This window comes from Nyctibius grandis, unplaced genomic scaffold (assembly GCF_013368605.1).
Source record: "Nyctibius grandis isolate bNycGra1 unplaced genomic scaffold, bNycGra1.pri scaffold_156_arrow_ctg1, whole genome shotgun sequence".
NCBI lineage: Eukaryota > Metazoa > Chordata > Aves > Nyctibiiformes > Nyctibiidae > Nyctibius > Nyctibius grandis.
This window is the reverse complement of record NW_027167529.1, coordinates 1-25,201: the sequence shown is the minus strand read 5'-3', so window position 1 is coordinate 25,201 and position 25,201 is coordinate 1. Positions and strand designations below refer to the sequence as shown.

Here is a 25,201-nt window from a genome sequence, read left to right as displayed (position 1 = left end):
TATGGGGCAAATCCCCCCCTGTAGCACCCCAAAACCCCCCTCCGTGGGGCAAATCCTCCCTTCACCCCCCCCAAACCCCCCTTCATGGGGCAAATCCCACCCTGTAGCCCCCCAAAAACCCCTTCCATGGGGCAAATCCCCCCTCCAGCCCCCCAAACCCCCCCCCTATGGGGCAGATCTTCTGTGACCCCCCCAAATCCCCCCTCCATGGGGCAACTGCTCCCTCCATGGGGCAAATCCCCCCCTCCACGGGGCAAATCTCCCCCTCCAGCCAGCAAATCCCCCCCAAGCCACCCTCTATAGGGCAAATCCTCTCCTGTAGCCCCCCCAGAACCCCCCTCCATGGGGCAAATCCCCCCTCCAGCTCCCCAAACCCCCCCTCTCTGGGGCAGATCTTCTCCTGTGACCCTCCAAACCCCCCCCCCATGGGGCAGACACCCCCTCCTCAAACCACTTCCCCCAGAACCCCGGCACAGACACCCCCTTGGCCACCCCTTTGGTAGGACACCTCCCCCCTCCCTAGAAGCCCCCCAACACCCCCCCCATGGGGCAGAAGCCCCCCCCAAATACCCCCCCCCACATCTCCGTCCTCACCCGCCCGTAGCAGGATGACTTGGTCGTCCAGGGGGAGCTCGGAGAAGTGGGGGATCCTCTTGGCCCACTCCACCAGCGTGAAGAGCTGCTTGTCGGCGGCCTGGCAGATGTTGGTCACCGGGTCATTGGGCTGATGACGATGACGGGGCGGGGGGGGACACGTAAAGGGGGAGGGGGGGGTCAGCACGGTGGCCCAAAGCCCCCTCCGAGGGGTCCCTCCCCCCCCACCACCAACCAACTCACCGAGGTGCCGCCGGGGGCGGCGCCGTCAACGGTTTGGTCCGATTTCTGCTCGACGGCCAACTCGGCTTCCAAGATCTTCTCCACCGGCATCTCCTCGTTGGCGTTGGCGCCCAGGTCGCCGTCGCCCTCCTTCTCCTTCCCGCGCTGCCGCTCCTCCTGCACGGCTGAGGGAGGGGGGGACAACCACAGAGCTCCTGAGGGAGCTGGGGGAAGTTCTCACCGAGATGCTTCTCAATGTTTGTTGGCCGTCTTGGCCAAGCGGGGTTGGGTGGAGGTCAACAGAGGTGATGGCCATCGAGAAGGGACAGGAGGAGGATCTGGGAGGCTACAAGCTTGTGGGTCTGACCTCCGTGATGGGTTATGGAGATCATCCTGAGTGCCACCATGGCATGTAGAGGGCAACCACATCAACAAAGGTGATGGCCATGGAGAAGAAGGGCCAGAAGGAGGATCTGGGGGGCTACAGGCCAGTCAGTCTGACCTCAGTGGTGGAGAAGGTTATGGAACAGATCATCTGAAGCGCCGCCATGGCATGTAGAGGACAACCTCATCAACAGAGGTGATGGCCATGGAGAAGGGCCAGAAGGAGGATCTGGGGAGCTACAGGCCTGTGGGTCTGACCTCGGTGCTGGGGAAGATCATCTGGAGCGACACCACGCAGCACGTAGAGGGCAACCACATCAACAAAGGTGATGGCCATGGAGAAGAAGGGCCAGAAGGAGGATCTGGGGAGCTACAGGCCTGTGGGTCTGACCTCGGTGGTGGAGAAGGTTATGGAGGAGATCATCCTGAGTGCCACCATGTGGCACGTAGAGGACAATGACATCAACAAAGGTGAAGGCCATGGAGGAGAAGGGCCAGAAGGAGGATCTGAGGAGCTACAGGCCTGTGGGTCTGACCTCAGTGATGGGGAAGATCATCCTGAGTGCCACCATGTGGCACGTAGAGGGCAACCACATCAACTAAGGTGATGGCCATGGAGGAGAAGAGCCAGGAGGAGGATGTGGGGAGCTACAGGCCTGTGGGTCTGACCTCGGTGGTGGAGAAGGTTATGGAGGAGATCATCCTGAGTGCCACCGTGTGGCACGTAGAGGACAATGACATCAACAAAGGTGATGGCCATGGAGGAGAAGAGCCAGAAGGAGGATCTGGGGAGCTACAGGCCTGTGGGTCTGACCTCGGTGGTGGAGAAGGTTATGGAGGAGATCATCCTGAGTGCCACTATACGGCACGTAGAAGACAATGACATCAACAAAGGTGATGGCCATGGAGGAGAAGAGCCAGAAGGAGGATCTGGGGAGCTACAGGCCTGTGGGTCTGACCTCAGTGCTGGGGAAACTTATGGAGGAGACCAGCTGGAGTGCCACCACGCAGCACATAGAGGGCAACCACATAAACAAAGGTGATGGCCACCGAGAAGAAGGGCCAGGAGGAGGATCTGGGGAGCTACAGGCCTGTGGGTCTGACCTCGGTGGTGGGGAAGATCATCTGGAGTGCCACCCTGTGGCACGTAGAGTACAACGACATCAACAAAGGTGATGGCCATGGAGGAGAAGGGCCAGAAGGAGGATCTGGGGGGCTACAGGCCAGTCAGTCTGACCTCAGTGGTGGAGAAGGTTATGGAAGAGATCATCTGGAGTGCCGCCATGGCATGTAGAGGACAACCTCACCAACAGAGGTGATGGCCATGGAGAAGAAGGGCCAGAAGGAGGATCTGGGGAGCTACAGGCCTGTGGGTCTGACCTCAGTGGTGGGGAAGGTTATGGAGGCATCTGACCTCGGTGTTGGGGAAGGTTAATGGAGGAGATCATCTGGAGTGCCACCATGCGGCACGTAGAGGACAACCAGGCCCAGTCAACGTGGGTTTATGAAAGGCAGGTCCTGCTTGACCAACCTGATCTCCTGTAACATGATCTGCTTAGTGGATGAGGGAAAGGCCATGGATGGTGTCTACCTAGACTTGAGTAAAGACTTTGACACCATCTCCCACAGGATTCTCCTGGAGAAACTGACTGCTCATGGCCTGGACAGGGAAAAACTGGCCGGATGGTGGAGCCCAAAGAGTTGTGGTGCATGGAGCCAACTCCAGTTGGTGGCCGGTCACAAGTGGGCTCCCCCAGGGCTCGGCGTTGGGGCCAGATCTCTTTCATGGATCTGGATGAGGAGATCAAGTGCACCCTCAGTCAGTTGGCAGAGGACACCACGTTGGGTGGGAGCGATGATCTGCTGGAGGGTAGGAAGGATCTAGAAGGATCTCAAAGGGTTGGATTGATGGGCCAAGGCCATGTGTGAGGGTCAACAAGGCCAAGTGTCAGGGACATGGGTTAGTGGTGGCCTTGGCAGCATTAACGATTGGGCTTGATGATCTTGAAGGTCCTTCCCAACCCAAACGGTTCTGTGATCCTGTGGTTGATGGATGGAGGATGGATTGATGGTGGATGGAAGAAGGATGGATGGATGGATGCTGCACCTCAAATCCTGGGGTCAGTTTTGGGCCCATCACTACAAGAAAGACCTTGAGGTGCTGGAGCAAGTCCAGAGAAGGGCAACGGGGCTGGTGAAGGATCTGGAGAACTTCTGAGGAGCAGCTGAGGGACCTGGGGGTGTTTAGCCTGGAGAAAAGCTGGCTGAGGGGAGACCTTCTCGCTCTCTACAACTACCTGAGAGGAGGGTGTGGCGAGGTGGGGGTCGGTCTCCCAAGCAACAAGAAGAAACGGCCTCAAGTTGCCCCAGGGAAGGTTTAGGTTGGAGATCAGGGACAAGTTCTTCACCCAAACGGTTGTCAAGTGTTGGAACAGGCTGCCCAGGGCAGTGGTGGAGTCACCAACCCTGGAGGCATCTAAAGGACGTGTAGATGTGGTGCTGAGGGACATGGTGGCCTTGGCTACGGTTGGCCTCGATGACCTTGAAGGCCTTTTCCACCCAAGACGACTCCATAACTCTACTCAACGACCCCATAACTCCACTCAACGACCCCATAACTCCACCAGAGGTGGGTCTGGGGGTCTCCACGCCCAAGCCTGGTGTCCCCCGTTACCTTCCCTCTTCATGCCGGTGGCCAGGCACTTCTGGTAGCGGCAGTACTGGCAGCGGTTGCGCTGGCGCTTGTCCACCACGCAGTCCTTGTTGTCGCGGCAGGTGTAGGTCAGGTCCTTGCGGATGGTGCGCTTGAAGAAGCCTTTGCAGCCCTCGCAGCTGTACACCCCATAATGCTTCCCTGCGGAGGGGGGGGTGGTCAGCGGTGGGACAACCGAAAGCTTCACCCCATGACACGTCTCCATGGTGAGCAGCAAGGAGGGGTGGAGCGTCCTGCTCCAGGGGTGGTGGGTTGGGGGGGATGGAGGTGGCCCCATGCTCTGTGTCCCACCATGAGGAGGACCAAGGTGTCCCCCATAACCCATATCCCACCCCAGGGAGGACCAAGGTGTCCCCATCCCATGTCCCACCATGAGGAGGACCAAGGTGTCCCCCATAACCCATATCCCACCCCAGGGAGGACTGAGGTGGCCCCTTCCCCCTTGTCCCACCATGAAGAAGGAACCAAGGTGGCTCCATGCCCTGTATCCCACCCCAGGAACAACCAGGGTGTCCCCATCCTGTGTCCCACCATGAGGAGGACCAAGGTGTCCCCAAAAACACCTCACAGAGGACCCAGGTGTCCTGGTGCCCCACAGGCACCCCATGGAAGACCCTGCTGTCCCCATAAGGACCCCATGGAGCACCTGGTGTCCCCCAGACACCCCAGGAAGGACCCCAGTGTCCCTACAAGAACCCCAAGGAGCACCCAGACGTCCCAGTGCCCCACCAGAACCCCTACATAGCCCCCCACCACCCCGGTGTCCCCCCAAGGACGCCAGGGAGGACCCAGTTGTCCCCACCAGGACCCCTACCCAGCACCCAACCACCCCTGGGCCCCCCAGTGACCCCATGGAAGACCCTCATGTCCCCACAAGGACCCCAGGGAGGACCTGGTGTCCCCCAGACACCCCAGGAAGGACCCCAATGTCCCCACAAGGACCCCAGGGACCCCATGGAGGACCCTGGTGCCCCACAGGGACCCCATGGAGGACCCAGGTGTCCCCACAAGGGCCCCAGAAGCACCGAGACGTCCCAGTGTCCCACCAGGACCCCTATCCAGCACCCAACCACCCCTGTGCCCCCCAGTGACCCCATGGAAGACCCTCGTGTCCCCCCAAGGACCCCAAGCACCCCATGGAGGACTCAAGTGTCCCCACAAAGACCCCAAGCACCCCATGGAGGACCTGGTGTTCCCTAGACACACCAGGAAGGACCCCAGTGTCCCTGCAAGGACCCCAGGGCGCACCCAAACGTCCCAGTGTCCACCAGGACTCCTCCACAGGGACCTCATGGACGACACCAAGCACCCCATGAAAGACCCTGGTGCCCCACAGCAACCCCATGGAGGACCCAGGTGTCCCCACAAGGACCCCAAGGACCCCATGGAGGACCTGATGCCCTCCAGTGACCCCATGGAAGACCCAGGTGTCCCCACAAGGACCTCAAGGACCCTATGGAGGACCCTGGTGCCCTCCAGTGACCCCATGGAAGACCCAGGTGTCCCCACAAGGACCTCAAGGACCCTATGCAGGACCCTGGTGCCCCACAGGGACCCCATGGAAGACCCAGGTGCCCCCACAAGGACCTCAAGCACCCTATGGAGGACCCTGGTGCCCTCCAGTGACCCCATGGAAGACCCAGATGTCCCCACAAGAACCCCAAGGACCCCATGGAAGACCCAGGTGTCCCCACAAGGACCTCGGGGCGCACCCAAACGTCCCAGTGTCCACCAGGACACCTCCACAGGGACCTCATGGAGGACACCAAGCACCCCATGGAGGACCCTGGTGCCCCCATAAGGACCCCGGTGCCCCCATAAGGACCCCAAGGACCACCTGGTGTCCCCCAGACACCCCAGGAAGGACACCAGCGTCCCCACAAGGACCCCAAGGACCCCATGGAAGACCCAGGTGTCCCCACAAGGACCCCAGGGCACACCCAGACATCCCAGTGTCCCACCAGGACCCCTCCACAGGTGACCCTACGGAGAACACCAAGCACCCCATGGAGGACCCTGGTGCCCCACAAGGACCCCATGGAGGACCCAGGTGCCCCACAAAGACCCCAAGGACCCCATGGAGGACCTGGTGCCCTCCAGTGACCCCATGGAGGACCCAGATGTCCCCACAAGGACCTCAAGCACCCTATGGAGGACCTGGTGCCCCACAAGGACCCCATGGAAGACCCAGGTGTCCCCACAAGGACCTCAAACACCCTATGCAGGACCCTGGTGCCCCACAGGGACCCCATGGAAGACCCTGGTGTCCCCATGAGGACTCTAAGGACCAGCTGGTGTCCCTCAGACACCCCAGGAAGGACCCCAGTGTCCCCACAAGAACCCCAGTGACCCCATGGATGATCCAAGTGTCCCCACAAGGACCCCAGGGTGCACCCAGACGTCCCAGTGTCCCACCAGGACCCCTCCACAGGGACCCCACGGAGAACACCAAGCACCCCATGGAAGACCCTGGTGCCCCACAAAGACCCCAAGGACCCCATGGAGCACCTGGTGTCCCCCAGACACCCCAGGAAGCACCCAGGTGTCCCCACAAGGACCCCATGGATGACCTTGGTGCCCCACAGGGACCCCACAGAGCACCCAGGTGTCCACGCAAGGACCCCAGGCCGCACCCAGACGTCCCAGTACCCCCCCAGTTCCCCCCCCCGGTACCTGAGGAGCGGTCCCCGCAGATGGCGCAGAGGCGCTTGCCGGCGCCGCCGGGCCCGTGGGGGTGGCAGGGGACGGGCCGGATGCCCAGCGGCGGCTTCACGTCGTCCGAGCTGCTCACGGGGTGGAGCCCCGAGAGGTTCACCGTGGAGTTGATCTGCCCCGGGATAAACGGGGAGGGGGTAGGGGGGGGGTACGGCCAGAGGGACCCCCCCCCCCCCCGTCACCCCCCCCCCCCTTTTGGGGGGCCGCCCCCTCACCTGGGGGCTGCTGACGGGGCCGTAGGCGATGGCGGGGGTGGCGGGGAGCCCCGGGGAGCCGAGCGAGGAGCTGATGACGGGGAAGGGGGAGCCCAGGGCGGCACCGGGGGAGCTGAGGGACGAGGCCATGGCGGAGGCGAGGACGGCGGCGGGGGGGGGCGGCGGGGGGGGCAGCGGGGCCGACGGCTCCGGCGGGGGGGGGGAGGCGCTCAGGGAGGAGCTGTCGGGGCTCCGGCAGTCTGGGGAGGGGGGGATGGGGGGGTGAGGGACCCCCCCAGGGCTGGAGACCCCCCCCCCAACGCCATCAGCCCCTGCTCCCCCTCTTCTGGGACCCCCCCAAGGCTGGAGACCCCCCCTCCAAGGTTGGAGACCCCCCCCCAGGTTGGAGACCCCCCCCAGGCTGGAGACGCCCCCCAGGCTGGAGATCCCTACACAAGGCTGGAGACCCCCCCCCAACGCCATCAGCCCCTGTCCCCCCTCTTCTGGGACCCCCCCCAGGCTGGAGACCCCCCCCTCAAGGCTGGAGACCCCCCCCCCCAAGGCCATCAGCCCCTGCTCCCCCTCTTCTGGGACCCCCCCCAGGCTGGAGACCCCCCCCTCAAGGCTGCAGACCCCCCACAACGCCATCAGCCCCTGCTCCCCCTCTTCTGGGACCCCCCCTCAAGGCTGGAGACCCCCCCCAGGCTGGAGACCCCCCCCCAAGGCTGGAGACCCCCCCCCCCAACGCCATCAGCCCCTGTTCCCCCTCTTGTGGGACCCCCCCCCCAGGCTGGAGACCCCCCCCCCAAGGCTGGAGACCCCCCCCTCAAGGCTGGAGACCCCCCCCTCAAGGCCATCAGCCCCTGTCCCCCCTCTTCTGGGACCCCCCCCAGGTTGGAGATCCCCCCCAAGGCTGGAGACCCCCCCCCAGGCTGGAGACCCCCCCCAACGCCATCAGCCCCTGTCCCCCCTCTTCTGGGACCCCCCCCCAGGCTGGAGACCACCCCCCCAGGCTGGAGACCCCCCCCCAAGGCTGAAGACCCCCCCCCCCCCAAGGCTGGAGACCCCCCCCCAACGCCATCAGCCCCTGTCCCCCCTCTTCTGGGACCCCCCCCCAGGCTGGAGACCCCCCCTCAAGGCTGGAGACCCCCCCCCCAAGGCCATCAGCCCCTGCTCCCCCTCTTCTGGGACCACCCCCCAAGACTGGAGACCCCCCCACCAGCCCGTAGCCCCCCCCCCTTTGCACCCCCAGCCCCCCAATACCCCCCTCAGGACCCCCCCCCAACCCCAGAACCACCCCCCAGAGCCCCCTTTGCACCCACAGGCCCCCCCCAAATCACCTCAAGGACCCCCATAACCCACAACCCCCCCCCAAAACCCCCTTTGCACCTCAGGGCCCCCCACCCTCATTTTACCCCCCCAACACCCCCTCAGGACCCCCCCCAACCCCACAGCCACCCCCCCCACACTCCCCCAACCCCCTCCCCGTCCCCCCCCTCCCCGCTGACCGCGGTCGCTGTCGCCCATCCCGCGCTGCCGGGGGGGCTCCGGCCCTCGGTGCCCGCCGCCGTCCCCCCCCCCCCCCACGCCCCCACCGGGCTGGGCCTGCTCCCGGTACCGCCGCCTCCGGGCCCACCGCCCCACAATGCACCGCGCCGCTCCCAGCAACCCCCGCGCCACGGCCCCCCCCTCGCCTCAGACGTGCCCGGCGCCAAGATGGCGGCGACGCCGTCAAGGCGTCGCCGCCATCTTGGCGCCGGGCACGTCTGCCCTCCCCTCCCTTTTCCCCGCCCCTTGACGGCGGCGCCGCCATCTTGGAGCCGGGCACTTCCGCCCTCAGTTCGCCTCTCCCCGCCCTTTCTCCCAAGATCTCGCGAGATCGCGCGGGAAAAGGGGCGGGGCCGCGGTGCCACGTCGGGCCGGAGCCGGTGGGAGAGGAGCGCGCGGACGGTAAGACCCCCCCAGGAGCATAGAGACGGGGCTAGAGAGGCCGCGGGGCCGGAGGGCACCGCCGCTCTATCCCCCCCCTCCGTCCCGTCTCTTTATGGCGGTCGGTGCCGCCCCGGTTGGGCTCTATGACTCCGCGGTGGCCGCTCAGGCCACCGCTTCCCCATCTCTATGGTGCCCCTGGGCGGCCGCTCTGCACCCTCATGCCTTCGTCTCTATGGTAGGGTTGGTTGCCACCGCTCTGTCTCTTCTAACTCTATGGTCAGGCCCCTTGGTGCCGCTCTACCCCCCCATCTCATTACTTTATGGCACCTTGGAGGGCACCGCTCTAGGCTTCGTCTCTATGGTTTGAGCCCCACCCTGTTGGGAGCCATCAGGGCTTGTCTGGACCTTCATCCTTTCATCTCTATGGTAGGGTTGGTTGGCGCCGCTCTGTCCCCTCTAGCTCTATGCTCTGGCCCCTTGGTGCCGCTCTAGCCTCCCAGTCTCCCCACTTTATGGCATCTCAGAGGGTGCCACTCTAGGCTCCGTCTCTGTGGTTTGAGCCTGACCCCTTTGGGAACCATCAGGGCTTATCTGGACGTTCATCTCCCTTCATCTCTATTGTAGGAGCCGTTGGTTGACCCGTGTCCCCTCACCGGGGCGATGGCAGCTGCCGCCCGGTCGCGGGGACTCGGTGTCACCCTCGCCACCGCCGCCGTGCTGGCCCTCTGCCTCCTGCCGGCCCCCGCCGCCTCGCACGAGGACCTCCACCATGGCCATGGCCACTCACACGAGGGCATGTACCATGGCCATGGCCACTCGCACGAGGACCTCCACCATGGCCATGGCCACGGCCACTCACACGAGGGCATGTACCATGGCCACTCGCATGAGGGCATGTACCATGGCCATGGCCACTCGCACGAGGACCTCCACCATGGCCATGGCCACTCGCACGAGGACCTCCACCATGGCCATGGGCACTCACATGAGGGCATGTACCATGACCATGGCCATGGCCACTCGCACGAGGACCTCCACCATGGCCATGGCCATAGCCACTCCCATGAGGATCTGCACCATGGCCAAGGGCACCATGGCCACTCGCACGAGGACCTCCACCACGGGCACCACCACCCCTCGCACAAGCATCTCCCCCCAGATCCCCCCAAACCTCCATCGTCGCGCCCGGACACGGTGACGCTGTGGATGCACGTAAGTGCTGTGTGTCCCCCCCCGTCACCCCCAGTGACCCCCTGGGGACATTGTGGACACCCCGTGTGTCACCCCGCAGACGATGGCGGCCACCCTGGTGATCAGCGCCGCCCCCTACCTCGTCCTCTTCCTCATCCCCGTGGAGTCCAACGCCCCGCGACACCAGGCGCTCCTCAAGCTGCTCCTGAGCTTCGCGGCGGGGGGGCTGCTGGGGGACGCCTTCCTCCACCTCATCCCCCACGCCCTGGGTGAGCGTCCCCCACCCTCCTTTGGGGACAACGAGGGGACACGGCCACACTCACCGTCCCCCCTGTGTGTGTCCCCCCCGCAGCTCCCCACGCACACCATGGCGAGGGCGGCCACGCCGACGCCGAGCCGGGCGGCCACGGCCACTCGCACCACGGTAGGGACACTTGGGGACACGTGGGGGGCGCCGAGGGGACAATGCCACCGCTTACGGCGTCCCCGGTGTCACCCAGGGCAGGAGCACGGGCGCATGCTGGCAGTGGGGATGTGGGTGCTGGCCGGCATCGTGGCCTTCCTCGTGGTGGAGACCTTCGTGCGGCACGCCAAGGGTGGCCATGGCCACGGTCATAGCCACGGCCACGGTAGGTGACATCCCCCCCTGGGAGGGTGACAGGAAGGTTGGGGGGGGACACTGACCCTCCTGGTGGTGTCCCCTTGTGCAGGGGTCAAGGCCAAGGGCAGCTCGAGCGAAGGTGAGGAGGAGCCGGGGGCGACGGGGCGGAGGGAGAAGGTGGCCACCAAGGGCCACCGCGGCAAGAGCCGGCCGGCGGGGAAGGGGAGCGAGGAGTCGGGTACGGGGAGGGGGCGGTGGGGACAGTGTGGGGGGGGGGGGACAGGGGACAGGGATGGGGGGGCAAGAGGGACCCCGATGGGGACTGGGACACTGGGGGGGGTGGCAAGGAGTGGGGGGGGTTCTGGAGGGGTCATGGGGACCCCAATGGGGACAGGGACACTGGAGGGGGGTGACAAAGGCTGGGGGGGACCCAGGTGGGGATGGGGACATTGCGGGGGGTGACAAGGGCTGGGGGGACCGTGATGGGGATGGGGACACTGGGGGGGGGACAGGGGACAGGGATGGGAGGCAAGAGGGACCCTGATGGGGATGGTGGCGTTGTGGGGGGTGACAGGGACTGAGGGGGGTCTCCAGAGGGGACACGGGGACCCCAATGGGGACAGGGACACTGGAGGGGGGGTGACAAGGAGTTGGGGGGACCGTGATGGGGATGGGGACACTGGGGGGGTGACAGGGACCAGGGGGGGACCCCAGTGGGGACAGGGACACTGGGGGGGATGACAAGGGCTTGGGGGGACCGTGATGGGGATGGGGACACTGGGGGGGTGACGGGGACCAGGGGGGGACCCCAGTGGGGACAGGGACAAGGTGGGGGGGACAACTGAGACACTGATGGGGGACGGGGCCTGGAGTGGGGGGCAGTGGGACCCCATGGGGACAGGGCCACCGGGGGGGGGCGGGGGGACACGGAGGGGGTGGCAGTGATGTCCCCTGTGTCCTCGTGTCTCCGCAGCCATGGAGGTGTCGGGCTATCTGAACCTGGCGGCCGACGTGGCTCACAACTTCACGGACGGGCTGGCCATCGGCGCGTCCTTCCTGGCGGGGCCGGCGCTGGGGACGGTGACAGCGGTGACGGTGCTGCTGCACGAGCTGCCCCACGAGGTGGGCGACTTCGCCATCCTCGTGCAGTCGGGCTGCAGCAAGCGCAAGGTGAGGGGGCACCGTGACACCACGGGGGCACCCAGGGCCACCCCAGGGTCACCCAGTACCAACCAGAGTCCCCAGGGTCACACAGGGTCACCCAGTACCCACCAGTACCCCCAGGGTCACCTAGTGTCACCAGTGTCCCCAGTACCCCCTGGTGTCCCCAGTACTCCCTAGTGTCCCTGGTGTCCCCCAGTGTCCCCAGGGCCACCCAGGGTCACCCCAGGGTCACACAGGGTCACCCAGTACCCACCAGTACCCCCAGGGTCACCCCAGGGTCATACAGTGTCCCCAGTACCCCCCAGTGTCCCTGGTGTCCCCAGTGGCCCCAGGGTCACCCTGGGTCACCCCAGTACCCCCCAGTGTCCCTGGTGTCCCCAGGGTCACCCCGCGTCACCCAGTGACCCCAGTACCCCCTGGTGTCCCCAGTGGCCCCCAGTGGCCCCAGGGTCACCCAGTGTCTCCAGGGTCAACCAGGGTCACCCAGTGTCCCCAGTACCCCCAGGGTCACCCCAGGGTCACACAGTGTCCCCAGTACCCCCCAGTGTCCCTGGTATCCCCAGTGGCCCCCAGTGGCCCCAGGGTCACCCTGGGTCACCCCAGTACCCCCCAGTGTCCCTGGTGTCCCCAGGGTCACCCCGGGTCACCCAGTGACCCCAGTACCCCCTGGTGTCCCCAGTGGCCCCCAGTGGCCCCAGGGTCACCCAGTGTCTCCAGGGTCAACCAGGGTCACCCAGTGTCCCCAGTACCCCCAGGGTCACCCCAGGGTCACACAGTGTCCCCAGTACCCCCCAGTGTCCCTGGTGTCCCCAGGGTCACCCCGCGTCACCCAGTGACCCCAGTACCCCCTGGTGTCCCCAGTGGCCCCAGGGTCACCCAGTGTCTCCAGGGTCAACCAGGGTCACCCAGTGTCCCCAGTACCCCCAGGGTCACCCCAGGGTCACACAGTGTCCCCCAGTACCCCCCAGTGTCCCTGGTGTCCCCAGTGGCCCCAATAACCACGGTACCCCAAATGCTCCTGGTGGCCTGAAGCGTCCCCAGTGTCCCCCAGTGTCCCCCAGTGTCCCCAGTGCCCATAGGAAGCCCCAACTCTGCCCAGCGCTGTCCTGGCAGTGCCACCGTCCCCAACCCCAGCAGTGCCACCGTCCCCAACCCCGGAGGTGCCACCAACCCCTGGGGACCGTCCCCAACCCCTGGCAGTGCCACCATCCCCACCCCTCCTCCCCAGGCCATGCGTCTGCAGCTGGTGACGGCGCTGGGCGCGGTGGCCGGGGCCGCCTGCTCGCTGCTGGCCGAGGGGGCGGGCGAGGCGGCCATGACGGGGGTCCTGCCCTTCACCGCCGGCGGCTTCATCTACGTGGGCACCGTCTCCGTCCTGCCCGAGCTGCTGCGCGACGCCGCCCCCCTCCAGGCCTTCCTCCAGCTCCTGGGGCTACTGGCCGGCGTCGCCATGATGGTGGCCATCGCCCACTACGAGTAGGGGACCCCCAGAGCCCGAGACGGGGGGGGCACCACCCCCATTGTGCCCCATTTTGGGGGCACGGGGGCCACGTCTACCCAGACCCCCACCCCGGACCGTAGCGGGGGGTCCTGTGGCTCCCCAGTTTGGGGTGGGGGGGGACCAAGGGGGGGGAAGTGACATGAGGGGACTCATGAGTCACCTGTTGCCGGGCAGATTTTGGGGTGGTTTGGGTTTTTTTAACGACTATAATGGATTGTGGCTTTAATTAATTAAAGAATAAAGGCTGAGATGAGGCGGAGGGTGTTCAGGACCCACGGGGGGGGACCCAGGAGTCCGTCTTGGGCCAAAATCCGTGGAAAAATGGGGGGAAAAAGGGGTAAAAAAAGGTGCTTGGAGGACTGAGCGACCATAGAGAGGGCGCAGAGCGGCCGCGCGCGGGGCCCTCCCGGCGGCACCTCTGTGGTCACTTCCGGTGCCGCCATGGGCTCGGCGGGGCGCCTCGGCGGGGCCCTGGCGCTGGTCACAGGTTGACGTGGCGGCGGGGGGACGACACGGGGACACACACACACCCCCCCGTGGGGAGGGGACACGCGTGACGGGGGGGGGAGGGTGGCCCGCGGGGCCTGGAGCGGATGGCGTGTCCCCACGGAGGGGTACAGGCCCACGGGGTGGACAGGCCCACGGGGGACAGGCCCCATGGAGGGGGGGATGTCCCCAGGGGGGTGACAGGCCACACAAGGGGGTGACAGGCCACATGAGGGGGTGACAAGCCCACGGGGAGGGGGGGTGAAGGTCCCCACGGAGGGGGGGGGAGTGACAGGCCCACGGGGCGGTGAAAGGCCCCGTGGGGGGGGGGGGGTGAAAGGCCCCGGGGGGGGGGGGTGACAGTCCCCACGGGGGGGGTGAAGGTCTCCACAGAGGGTGACAGGCCCACGAGGGGGTGACAGGCCCAAGGGAGGGGGGTGAAGGTACCCACGGGGGGGGTGACAGGCCCCACGCAGGGGAATCTTGGGGGGGGGGGGGGGACACACGACACAGACATGAGCTCCTGTGACATGTGGGGGGGGGGGTGACAGGGTGGGGGGGACACGACAGTGACGCGTGACATGGGGGGGGGGGGTGACAGACCCCACAGGCGGCAGTTGAAGGGGGCTCAATCCCCTGTGCTGTGTGGGGTGGGTGATACAGGGGGGTGTATCCCCCACGGGTGACACCCCCCCCAAGGGTGACACCCCCCCCACGGGTGACCCCCCACGCGTGACACCCCCCCCCAGGAGGTGCCAGCGGCATCGGCCGCGCCGTCTGCGCCCGCCTGGCCCGCGACGGCGCCCGCGTGGCCGTGGCCGTGGCCGACCGGGATGAGGTGGGGGCGGGGGACACGGCCAGGGGGCTCCACGTGGGGGTGGGGGGGGGGACCCCCCACGCGGGAACGGGGGGGACACCCCACGCGGGGGGGGAGGGGACACCCCCCCACCCCCCCCCCCCACGCCGCATTCGGGGTAGACGTGGCCTCCGCACCCAGCGTCACCCAGCTCCTGGCCCGTGTCCAGGTAACCCCCCCCCCACGAGTGACCCCCCCCACCCACCAGTGACCCCCCCACGAGTGACCCCCCCCACGCCCCTCCCCCTCCCTCCCAGGAGCATTTCGGGGCCCCCCCCAGCATCCTCGTGGGCTGCGCCGGCATCACGCGGGACGAGTTCCTGCTGCGCCTGCAGGAGGCGCCCTTCCGGGAGGTGCTGGGAGTGAACCTGACGGTACTGGGGGGGACTGGGGGACACTGGGGACGTGGGGGGGCATGGGGGGACACGGGGGATGTGGGGGGACATGGGGGACACGGGGGGACATGGGGACGTGGGGGGATATGGGGGACGGGGGAACATGGGGGGACACTGGGGACATGGGGGGACGTGGGGGGACATGGGGGATATGGGGGGACATGGGATGTGGGGGGGACACGGGGGGATGTGGGGGACATGGGGGGACATGGGACATGGGGGGACACGGGGGGACACAGGGACATGAGGGGGACACAAGGACATAGGGACATGGGGGGATGTGGGGGGGACATGGGGGGGACATGGGGGGGATGTGGGGACACGGGGACATGGGGGGACATGGGACACTGGGGACATGAGGGGGACTGGGGGACATGAGGGGGACATGGGGACATTGGGGGGCACAGGGACATGGTGGGCATGAGGACATGGGGGGGACGGGGGGGACACTGGGGACATGGCGGGATGTGGGGGGACATGGGGGACACGGGGGGACATGGGGGGCATGGGGACATGGGGGGGACACTGGGGGACGTGGGGGGACATTGAGGACATGGATGTGTAGGGGAGGGGGACATGGGAGAGCACATGCCCCCCCCCCCCCCATGTCCCCCCCCCAGGGGACCTTCCTGGTGACGCAGGCGGTGGCCCAGGCCTTGGTGGCCGCGGGGGCTCCCGGCGGCTCCATCATCCACGTGGGCAGCGTGGTGGGCAAGGTGGGCAGGCACCGGGGTGGCCCCGGGTGACAGGGCCATGGCTGTCACCTCCCTTCACCCCCGTGTCACCCCCCCCCTCGTGTCACCCCCCCTCGTGTCACTTGTCACCCCCCCCAGGTGGGCAACCTGGGCCAGGCCAACTACGCGGCGGCCAAGGCCGGGGTGGAGGGGCTGACCCGGAGCTGCGCCAAGGAGCTGGCCAGGTGGGTGGCACTTGGGGACACTTGGGGACACCGTGAGCCACCCCCCCCTCATGTCCCCATTGTCCCCTCGCCGCCATCAGGTTCGGGATCCGGTGCAACGTGGTGCTGCCGGGGTTTATTGTCACCCCCATGACGGCCAAGGTGCCCCCCAAGGTGTTGGAGAAGGTGACAAAGGGGGTGACAAGGGGAGGGGACACTTGGGGACACTTGGGGACAGGCGTGGGGTGACACTGCGCTGGCTCAGTTTGCAGGGATGGTGCCCTTGGGGCGGCTCGGGGACCCGCAGGGTGAGTGGGGACAGGGGGGGACACGGGGGGGGACACAGGGGGACAGGAGGGTCCCCCAGGTGTCACCGGGTGTCACCGGGTGTCACCGTGTCCCCCCCCAGACGTGGCGGACGTCTGCGCCTTCCTGGCCTCCGAGGACAGCAGCTACATCACGGGGGCCAGCGTGGAGGTGACAGGTGGGGACACGCTGCCACCCCCCCCCCGTGGCCCTGTCCCTGGTGGGCTCCCCATGTGGACCTTGTCACCCTCCCCAGTGTCCCATGTCCCCCCCCCAGCGTCCCCATGTCCCCTCTGGTGTCCCCATGTCCCCTTCAGTGTCCCCCCAGTGTCCCTCTGTCCCCCCCAGTGTCCCCATGTCCTCCCTATGTCCCAGTGTCCTCCCAGTGTCCTCCCAGTGTCCCCATGTCCCCCCCCAGTGTCCCATGTCCCCCCATTGTCCCCAAGTCCATTCTGGTGCCCCCATGCCCCCCCACTGTCCCCATGTCCCCCCCAGTGTCCCTCTGTCCCTTCTGGTGCCCCCAGTGTCCCCATGTCCCCCCCAGTGTCCCCATGTCCCCCCCAGTGTTCCTCTGTCCCCTCTGGTGCCCCCAGTGTCCCCATGTCCCCCCCAGTGTCCCCATGACCCCCCCAGTGTCCCCATGTCCCCCCCAGTGTCCCTCTGTCCCCTCTGGTGCCCCCAGTGTCCCCATGTCCCCCCAGTGTCCCCATGTCCCCCCAGTGTCCCCATGTCCTCCCTGTGTCCCAGTGTCCTCCCAGTGTCCTCCCAGTGTCCCCATGTCCCCCCCCAGTGTCCCATGCCCCCCCACTGTCCCCATGTCCCCCCCAGTGTCCCTCTGTCCCCTCTGGTGCCCCCAGTGTCCCCATGTCCCCCCCAGTGTCCCCATGACCCCCCCAGTGTCCCTCTGTCCCCCTTGTGTCCCAGTGTCCTCATGTCCCCCCCCAGTGCCCCCACCTCCCCCCATGTCCCCCCAGTGTCCCCCTCAGTGTCCCCATGTCCCCCCCCAGTGTCCCCCTTGTGTCCCAGTGTCCCAGTGTCCCCCCAGTGTCCCCATGTCCCCCCCCACTGTCCCCATGTCCCCCCCCAACTGTTCCCCCCCCCTCTCTCATTTCAGGGGGTCTCTTCATGTGACAGCTCCAGCCCTGCCCCCCCCCCCCGGGTCACCCCCCCCTCGATGTCACCCCCCCCCCATGTCACCCCCCCTCAATGTCACCCCCCCAATGTCACCCCCCCAAATAAACGGGGTGACACCCCCCCTCCCCTCCCCCCACCTCGTGCTGCCTCTGTGTCCCCCCCCCCCCGGCGACAAGGGGGGGGGAGGGGTCCCGGGGGGGGTCTCGGAGGGGGGGGAGGGGACAATGGGGGTGGGGGAGGGGCGGCGGGGCCCCGCGAGCTGCCGCCCATTGACGGCGCCGTTACTCGGGGCAACCGGGGGCTTTGGGGGGGGGTGGCCCGGGGGTCCCCGCGCTGGGTGGCCCCCACCGGGGGGGGGGTTGGGTTTGTGCCCCACCGGTCTCCGCCCTCCCCCCCCCTCCCCCCCCGCCCCGGGCCATTCCCGGGCACCGGGTGAGCGGGAGCGGCGGGACCGGTCGGGGACGGGGGTGGAAGGAGGGAACCGGGGGGGAGGGGGGCACCGGGGAGGGGGGACGGGGGGATGGGGGGGGCGGGGGTGCGCCTCGGTGGGTCCCGACCCGGTACCGGGGGTCCCCGGACCCCCCCCCCGGGATGCCCCGACCCGGTACCGGACCCCCCCGGGGATGCTCCGACTGGTCCCGGTGGTCCCGGACCCCCCTGGGATGCCCCGACCGGGTCCCAGTGGTCCCTGGACCCCCCCCTCCGGGCCACCCCGACCAGCTCCCGGTGGACCCCAAAGCCCCCCGGGATGCCCCGACCCGGTACCGGACCCCCCCGGGATGCTCCAACTGGTCCCGGTGGTCCCGGAGCCCCCCGGGATTTCCCGACCCGGTACCGGTGGTCCCGGAGCCCCCCGGGATTTCCCGACCCCGTACCGGTGGTCCCGGGACAGCACGACCCCGTACCGGACCCCCCCCGGGATGCTCCGACCACTCCCGGTGATCCCCAGACCACCGCCCCCCCGGGCCACCCCGACCCGGTACCGGTGGTCCCGGAGCCCCCCGGGATTTCCCGACCCGGTGCCGGACCCCCCCGGTATACCCCGACCCACTCCCGGTGGTCCCCGGACCCCCTCGGGATGCTCCGACCGGTCCCGGTGGTCCCGGACCCCCCCCGGGATACCCCGACCCGGTACCGGACCCCCCCCCCGCGACACCACGACCGGTCCCGGTGGTCCCCGGACCCCCCCGGTTCCCCCTCCCCGCCGCCACCGGCCGCTCCATCCCGGCCACCCCCGGCGGTACCGGTCACCCCCCCCCCCACCCTACTCGTGTCACCGCCGGTCACCGATTGCGGCGGGGCCGCCCCACACGGGGCCGGGCTCCGGCTGCACGGGGCGGCCCCGGTACCGGGGGGGTCCCGGAGGGTTCCGGGGGGTCCCGGTGCCCCCCCCCGCGGGCACCGGCTCGTGATTGTCCACACGCAATTCTTGTGGGGGCGGCCGAGAGTTGGGTGCGGACGTCGTGAGCCGGGGCTCCTACCGACACCGGGCACCGGGGGGGCACCGGGGGGCACCGGGGGGGGCACCGGGACCCGGTGGGGCAGAGCCGGGGATCCCTCCCGACCCCCTGAGCTTCCCCCGACCCTCCGGAATCGGGGGGTTACCGGGCAGAGCTGAGGCTCCTACCGACACCGGGCACCGGGAGGCACCGGGGGGCACCGGGGGGCACCGGGGGGCACCGGGGGGGGCACCGGGACCCGGTGGGGCAGAGCCGGGGGTCCCTCCCGACCCCCTGAGCTTCCCCCGAACCCCCGGAACCGGGGGGTTACCGGGCAGAGCCGGGGCTCCTACCGACACCGGGCACCGGGAGGCACCGGGGGGGCACCAGGGGGGGCACCGGGGGGGGCACCGGGACCCGGGGCTCCCCCCAACCCCCCCGATACGGGGAAGGGATGGACTCCCCGGGGCTTCCTACCGGTACCGGCACCGGGGCTCCCCCCCCTCATCCCGGGGCTCCCCCCGGGGCCGCCCCCGGTGCCCGCGGCAGGTGCCTCTGAGGCCCCGCCCCCTCACCCCCAGCCCCGCCCCCTGGACCCTGGGCCCCGCCCCCTCCCCGCCTGGCCACGCCCACACCTGCTTCCCGGCCCCGCCCCCCTCGGCCCCGCCCCGCTGCTCCCCCATTGGCCGAGCCGCTGCGTGGGCGGGGGGAGGTGGGTGGGAACAAAGAGAGCGCTCGCCGGCGGTGAATCCTATTGGCTGCCGCGACCGGCGGGAGAAATCCCCCGGCTGTGATTGGCTGCCGGGGGGGGGAGGGGAGGGGGGGGGGGAGGTACAGCGGAGCGGGAGGAGGCGAGCAGGAAGTGACGCCATCAGCCGGCGCCACCCGGAAGTAACGCGCTGAGCAGGCGCCGAGCGGCAGGAGCGGGGGGAGCCGGCGGAGGGTGAGGCCGGGGTGGGGAGGGGGGGGTTCGGGTCGGGACCGGGACCCATCCGGTCACCTGGCAGCGAGCCCCGGCCCCGCCATGGCCGCCCCCGCCAACGCGCAGAGCGCCAGCAAGACCTGGGAGCTGAGCCTGTACGAGCTGCACCGCACCCCGCAGGTGCGGGGGGGCACCGGGGGGGGGACACGGGGACACCGGGGGGGGGGGGGGGGGACACGGGGACGGGACACCCCCCTGGGGTGGGGGCAGCCCTAAGGGGGGGGGGCTGGGGGACACCCTCCTGGAGCGGGGGGGGGCAGGGGGGGACACGGGTTGGTACCACCCACGTTGGGGGGGGGCACCCCCGTGGAGGTGGGGGGGGGACACGGGTTGGTACCACCCAGGTGAGGGGGCACCTCAGGGGGGGACATCCCGGGGGGGGGGGGGGGGGGGGGCTGGGGGACACCCCCTTGAGGGGGGGTGACAGGAGGGACAAGATGGGGGGGGGCACCCCAGGGGAGGGGGGATGGGGGGGCACAAGGGCTGGTACCCCCCAGGTTAGGGGTCACCTCATGGGGGGGGCACCGGGGCATGGGGGGGACACCCCCCTGGATGGGGGGGGACAGGGGGGACAAGAGGTGGCACCCCCCAGGTGAGGGGTCACCTCGTGGGGGGCACCCTCTGGGGGGAGGGGGGTGCTGGCACCCCAATCCTGGGGGGTGGGCACAGGGGGGTGTCCCCAGGGTGGGGGGTGGCGTCCTGGCACCCCAAACCCCCCCGCAGCCGGGCACAGCGGGGTGTCCCCTCATCAGTGACCGTCCTTGTCACCTCCCGCCCCAGGGGACACGAGCACAGGGGGTGTCCCCATGCCAGGGGACGGTGTCCTGGCACCCCACAGCCGCTGGTCCAGATGGGGGGGGGGACAGCACCCTGTCACCCCAACCCCGAGCTCATGGGGGTGTCCCCGTGCCAGATGACATTGTCCTGTCACCCCTGTGACACTTTGTGTCCCCTCCCAGAAGACCTTCATGGATGGGACGGAGGTTGTGGTGTCCCTGTGCCACCTCCATAGCACCCTGTCACCCCAAACCCTGGCCTCATGAGGGTGTCCCCACGCCGGGTGACAGCACCCTGTCACCCCAACCCCAGGTTCAGTGGGGTGTCCCCATGGCAGGTGACAGTGTCCTGTCACCCCTGTGACACTTTGTGTCCCCTCCCAGAAGACCTTCATGGACGGGACGGAGGTTGTGGTGTCCCTGTGCCACCTCCACCAGGGACACCACAGGTGCCACCCTGTCACCCCAACCCTGAGCTCATGAGGTTGTCCCCACGCCAGGTGACATTGTCCTGTCACCCCTGTGACACTGTGTGTCCCCCCAGGAGGCCATCATGGACGGGACGGAGATCGTGGTGTCCCTGTGCCACCTCCACCCCAAACCCTGAGCTCATGAGGGTGTCCCCACGCCAGGTGACAGCGTCGTGTCACCCCAACCCAGAGCTCATGAGGGTGTCCCCACACAAGGTGACATTGTCCTGTCACCCCAGTGACACTTTGTGTCCCCCCAAGAGGCCATCATGGACGGGACGGAGATCGTGGTGTCCCTGTGCCACCTCCACCCCAAACCCTGAGCTCATGAGGGTGTCCCCACGCCAGGTGACAGCGTCCTGTCACCCCAACCCAGAGCTCATGAGGGTGTCCCCACACAAGGTGACATTGTCCTGTCACCCCAGTGACACTTTGTGTCCCCCCAAGAGGCCATCATGGATGGGATGGAGATCGTGGTGTCCCTGTGCCACCTCCACAGCACCCTGTCACCCCAACCCTGAGCTCATGAGGGTGTCCCCACGCCAGGTGTCCCCATGCCAGGTGTCCTGTCACCCCAGTGACACTGTGTCCCCCCCCAGGAGGCCATCATGGACGGGACGGAGATCGCCGTGTCCCCGCGCAGCCTCCACAGCGAGCTCATGTGTCCCATCTGCCTGGACATGCTCAAGAACACCATGACCACCAAGGAGTGCCTGCACCGCTTCTGCTCCGACTGCATCGTCACCGCCCTGCGCAGCGGGTACGTGGGGCCACCACCATGGGGACATCACGGTGAGGTCCCCGCGTCACCCCCTGCCCCTTGTCCCCCCTCTCCCAGGAACAAGGAGTGTCCCACGTGCCGGAAGAAGCTGGTTTCCAAGAGGTCCCTGCGGCCGGACCCCAACTTCGACGCGTTGATCTCCAAGATCTACCCGAGCCGGGACGAGTACGAGGCCCACCAGGACCGAGTGCTGGCCAAGCTGAGCCGCCTCCACAACCAGCAGGCCCTGAGCAGCAGCATCGAGGAGGGGCTGAAGATGCAGGCGATGCACAGGTAGGACCTCCCTGGCCCACCCCACCCCATCCCACCCCACCCAACCACCCCCGACCTTCTCCCATGGCGGGTGAGGGATCTGCAGCGACGTCCTTGGGATTGGAGAGAGGTGGGAGGTGGGGGAGGAGGTGGGTGGTGGCATCCAGAGAGACGTGGTCAATGGTTCAACATCTGGATGGAGACCAGTGACGAGTGGTGTCACTCAGGGGTCCATACTGGGACCAGTATCTTCATCAATGACATGTGCCACCATTGTCTCTTTGACGTGGTCCTCCACAACGTCCTTCTCCATCAGTTGGATGGAGTTGATGGACGGACCGTTGGGTGGATGGTGGCATCTAGAGAGTCGTGGTCAATGGCTCAATGTCCAGATGGAGACCAGTGATGAGTGGTGTCTCAGGGGTCCATACTGGGACCAGTATGGTGCCATATCTTCATCAAGGACATGTGCCACCATTGTCTCTTTGACGTGGTCCTCCACAACGTCCTTCTCTATCAGTTGGATGGAGTTGATGGACGGACCGTTGGGTGGATGGTGGCATCTAGAGAGTCCAGTTGGTCCCAGTTGATCCCGGTTGGTCCCAGCTGGTCCCGGTTGATCTCGATTGATCCCGGTAGATCCCAGTTGATCCCGGTTGGTCCCGGTTGATCTCGATTGATCATGGTTGGTCTTGTTGGTCCCAGCTGATCCCGGTTGGTCCCGATTGGTCCCAGTTGATCCCGGTAGATCCCAGTTGGTCCCGGTTGGTCCCAGTTGGTCCTGGTTGGTCTCAGTTGATCCCAGCTGGTCCCGGTTGATCTGATTGATCCTGGTTGATCCCAGTTGGTCAACCAGTTGATCCCGATTGGTCTTGGTTGATCCCGATTGGTCTTGGTTGATTCCCAGTTGGTCCCAGTTGGTCCTGGTTGATCCCAGTTGGTCCTGGTTGATCCCAGGTGGTCCCGGTTGGTCACAATTGGTCTTGGTTGATCCCAGCTGGTCCCGATTGGTCCCAGTTGGTCCCGGTTGATCCTGGTTGGTCCCATTTGGTCTTGGTTGATCCCATTTGGTCTTGGTTGATCCCCATTGGACTCGGTTGGTCCCAGCTGGTCCCAGTCGATCCCAGCTGGTCCCAGTCGGCCCCAGCTGGCCCCTCTCCCCCCCACAGGGCTCAGCGCGTGCGGAAGCTGCACCAGGAGTCGGACAACGCCACGTTCAGCGGGGGGGAGGACAACTGCGACAGCCGCTCACACCTGAGCACGGCCTCGGCCCCCAGCCACCCCGAGGCCGGGCCCAGCCGCAAGCGCTCCCGCGGCTCCGACGACTCCGGGCCCGAGGCCGACGCCGAGGCGGCACCCGAGGGCGGGGGCCGGGGCAGCCCCGAGCCGGGCGCGGAGCCGGGGGGCAGCGAGATCGAGCTGGTGTTCCGGCCCCACCCGCTGCTGGTCGAGAAGGGCGAGTACTCGCAGACACGGTGAGGGGCAGGGGGTGCCCTGGGGTGGGCAGGGGGGTCCTGGGTGCGGGCAGGGGGCTCCTGGGTGCGGGCAGGGGCGTGCTGGGGTGGGCAGGGGCGTGCCGGGGTGGGCAGGGAGCCTTCCTCCTCCTCTTCCTCCTCGTGTTCTTCCTCTGTCCTTCATCCCTCTGTCCTCCCTCTCTTCTTCTTCCCTTCCTTCCTCCTCCTCTCTCCCTCCCTCCCCCTTCCTCCCTCCCTCTCTTCCATTTCCTCTCTCCCTTCCTTCCTCCTCCTCCTTCTCTTCCCCCCTCTCTCCCTCTCTCCTCCCCGCTCCTCCACAATCTCCATTTCCTCCTTCCTCGCTCCTCTTCCTCTCTCCCCCTCTTTCTTCCTGCCTTTCTCCTCCTTTCTCTCCCTCCTCCTGCCCCTCTCTCCTCTTCCCTCCTCTCTTCCTCTCTTTCCTTCCTCTCTTCCTCCTCCTCCTCTTCCTCTTTTCTTCCTCTTTCTGCTTCTGTCCTCTTCCTCCTCCTCTGTATTTCCTCCTTTTCTTCTTCCTCCCCTCCTCGCTTCCTGCCTCTTTCTCCTCCTCCCTCCCTCTTCTTCCCTTTCTCTTCCTCCCCTTCTTTCTCTGCCTCTCCTTCCTCTTTGCTTTCCCTTCCTCCTCCTGCCCCTCTTCATCCTCTCCTCTTCCTCCCTCCCTCCTCTTCCTCTATTTCCTCTCCGCTTTCTCTCCCCTTCTTCCCCCTCTTCTCCTCCTCTATATTTATTCCCCTTCCTCTCCCTCCTCCTCCTCCTGCCCCTCTCTCATCCTCCCCCCCTCCTCCTCTTCTTCCTCCTCCTGCCCCTCTTCATCCTCTCCTCTTCCTCCCTCCCTCCTCTTCCTCTATTTCCTCTCCCCTCCCTCTCCCCTTCTTCTTCTTCCTCTTCTCCTCTATATTTGCTCTCCTTCCTCTCTCCTCCTCTCCCTCCCTTCTTCTCCTCCTGCCCCTCTTCATCCTCTCCTCTTCCCCCCTCCCTCTTCTTCCTCCCTCCTCCTCATTTACTGTCCTTCCTCTCCCTCCCTCCCTCCTCCTCCTCCTGCCCCTCTCCCCTTCCTCCTCCTCCCCTGCCTCTCCCCTGCCTCTCCCTCCCTCCTCCTTCTGCTCTATTTGCTCTCCCCTCCCTCTCTCCTTCTTCTCCCCCTGCCCTCTGCCCCTCTCTTCATCCTCTCCCCTTCCTCTCCCTCCTCCTCCTCTATATTTACTCTCCCTCCCTCCCTCCTCCTCCTGCCCCTCTTCATCCTCTCCCCTTCCTCTTCCTCCCTTCTTCTTCACCTCCTACCCCTCTTCATCCTCTCCTCTTCCTCTCTCTTCTTCTATTTCCTCTCCCCTCCCTCTCCCCTTCTTTTTCTTCTTCTCTCCTCTTCCTCCTCTATATTTACTCTGATCTCTCTCTCCTTCCTCTCCCTCCACCTCCTGGCCTTCTCTTCATCCTCTCCCCTCCCTCTCCCTTTCTTCTTCCTTCCTTCTCCTCCTCCCCCTCTTCATCCTCTCCCTCCCTCTTCCTTCTCCCCCCCTCCCTCTCCCCTCCCCCCTCCCTCTCCCCTTCTTCTTCCCTCCTCCATATTTGCTCTCCTCCCTCTCTCCTTCCTCTCCCTTTCTCCTCCTGCCCTTCTCTTCATCCTCTCCCTCCTCCTCCCCCTCTTCATCCTCTCCCTCCCTCCTCCTTCTCCCCCCTCCCTCTCCCCTTCTTCTTCCTCCCTCCTCCTCCTCTATTTACTCT

At 67.0% G+C, this 25,201-nt stretch overlaps 4 protein-coding genes across 6 annotated transcripts; 3 read left to right on the top strand and 1 right to left on the bottom strand.

Moving 5' to 3' along the window:
• Window positions 1-580: 580 nt before the first annotated feature.
• LOC137677350 (retinoic acid receptor RXR-beta-A-like) lies at window positions 581-8,475 on the bottom strand (the record flags this gene model as incomplete). Its single annotated transcript, XM_068424652.1, has 6 exons — window positions 8,331-8,475; window positions 6,844-7,082; window positions 6,587-6,740; window positions 3,875-4,054; window positions 838-1,001; window positions 581-724 (listed from the first exon to the last, which is right to left on the bottom strand). Coding segments are annotated over exons 1-6 (900 nt in total), but the record flags the coding sequence as incomplete, so codon positions are not given.
• A 239-nt stretch (window positions 8,476-8,714) lies between these two features.
• On the top strand, window positions 8,715-13,465 carry SLC39A7 (solute carrier family 39 member 7). 3 transcript variants are annotated; one of them, XM_068424650.1, is made up of 9 exons: window positions 8,715-8,772; window positions 9,379-9,714; window positions 9,787-9,966; window positions 10,046-10,214; window positions 10,298-10,369; window positions 10,446-10,574; window positions 10,656-10,784; window positions 11,520-11,716; window positions 12,939-13,465. In XM_068424650.1, the coding sequence occupies exons 2-9, from the start codon at window positions 9,415-9,417 to the stop codon at window positions 13,188-13,190; spliced, it is 1,428 nt and encodes a 475-aa protein (XP_068280751.1). In that variant the 5' UTR covers window positions 8,715-8,772; window positions 9,379-9,414; the 3' UTR covers window positions 13,191-13,465. The 3 variants fall into 3 exon arrangements, with proteins under 3 accessions (XP_068280751.1, XP_068280752.1, XP_068280750.1); XM_068424651.1 differs by having other exon boundaries at window positions 9,379-9,966; window positions 10,656-10,685; XM_068424649.1 differs by having other exon boundaries at window positions 9,379-9,966.
• Window positions 13,466-13,652: 187 nt separating this feature from the next.
• HSD17B8 (hydroxysteroid 17-beta dehydrogenase 8) lies at window positions 13,653-17,395 on the top strand. Its single transcript, XM_068424653.1, has 11 exons — window positions 13,653-13,698; window positions 14,447-14,564; window positions 14,629-14,722; window positions 14,811-14,927; window positions 15,569-15,664; window positions 15,782-15,867; window positions 15,948-16,032; window positions 16,112-16,154; window positions 16,256-16,330; window positions 17,267-17,322; window positions 17,356-17,395. Exons 1-10 carry the CDS (start codon window positions 13,653-13,655, stop codon window positions 17,281-17,283), a joined length of 777 nt encoding a protein of 258 aa, XP_068280754.1. The 3' UTR covers window positions 17,284-17,322; window positions 17,356-17,395.
• A 2,228-nt stretch (window positions 17,396-19,623) lies between these two features.
• Window positions 19,624-23,465, top strand: LOC137677352 (E3 ubiquitin-protein ligase RING2-A-like). Its single transcript, XM_068424654.1, has 4 exons — window positions 19,624-19,827; window positions 21,553-21,713; window positions 21,792-22,007; window positions 23,156-23,465. Exons 1-4 carry the CDS (start codon window positions 19,750-19,752, stop codon window positions 23,463-23,465), a joined length of 765 nt encoding a protein of 254 aa, XP_068280755.1. The 5' UTR covers window positions 19,624-19,749.
• The last annotated feature ends 1,736 nt before the right edge of the window (window positions 23,466-25,201 follow it).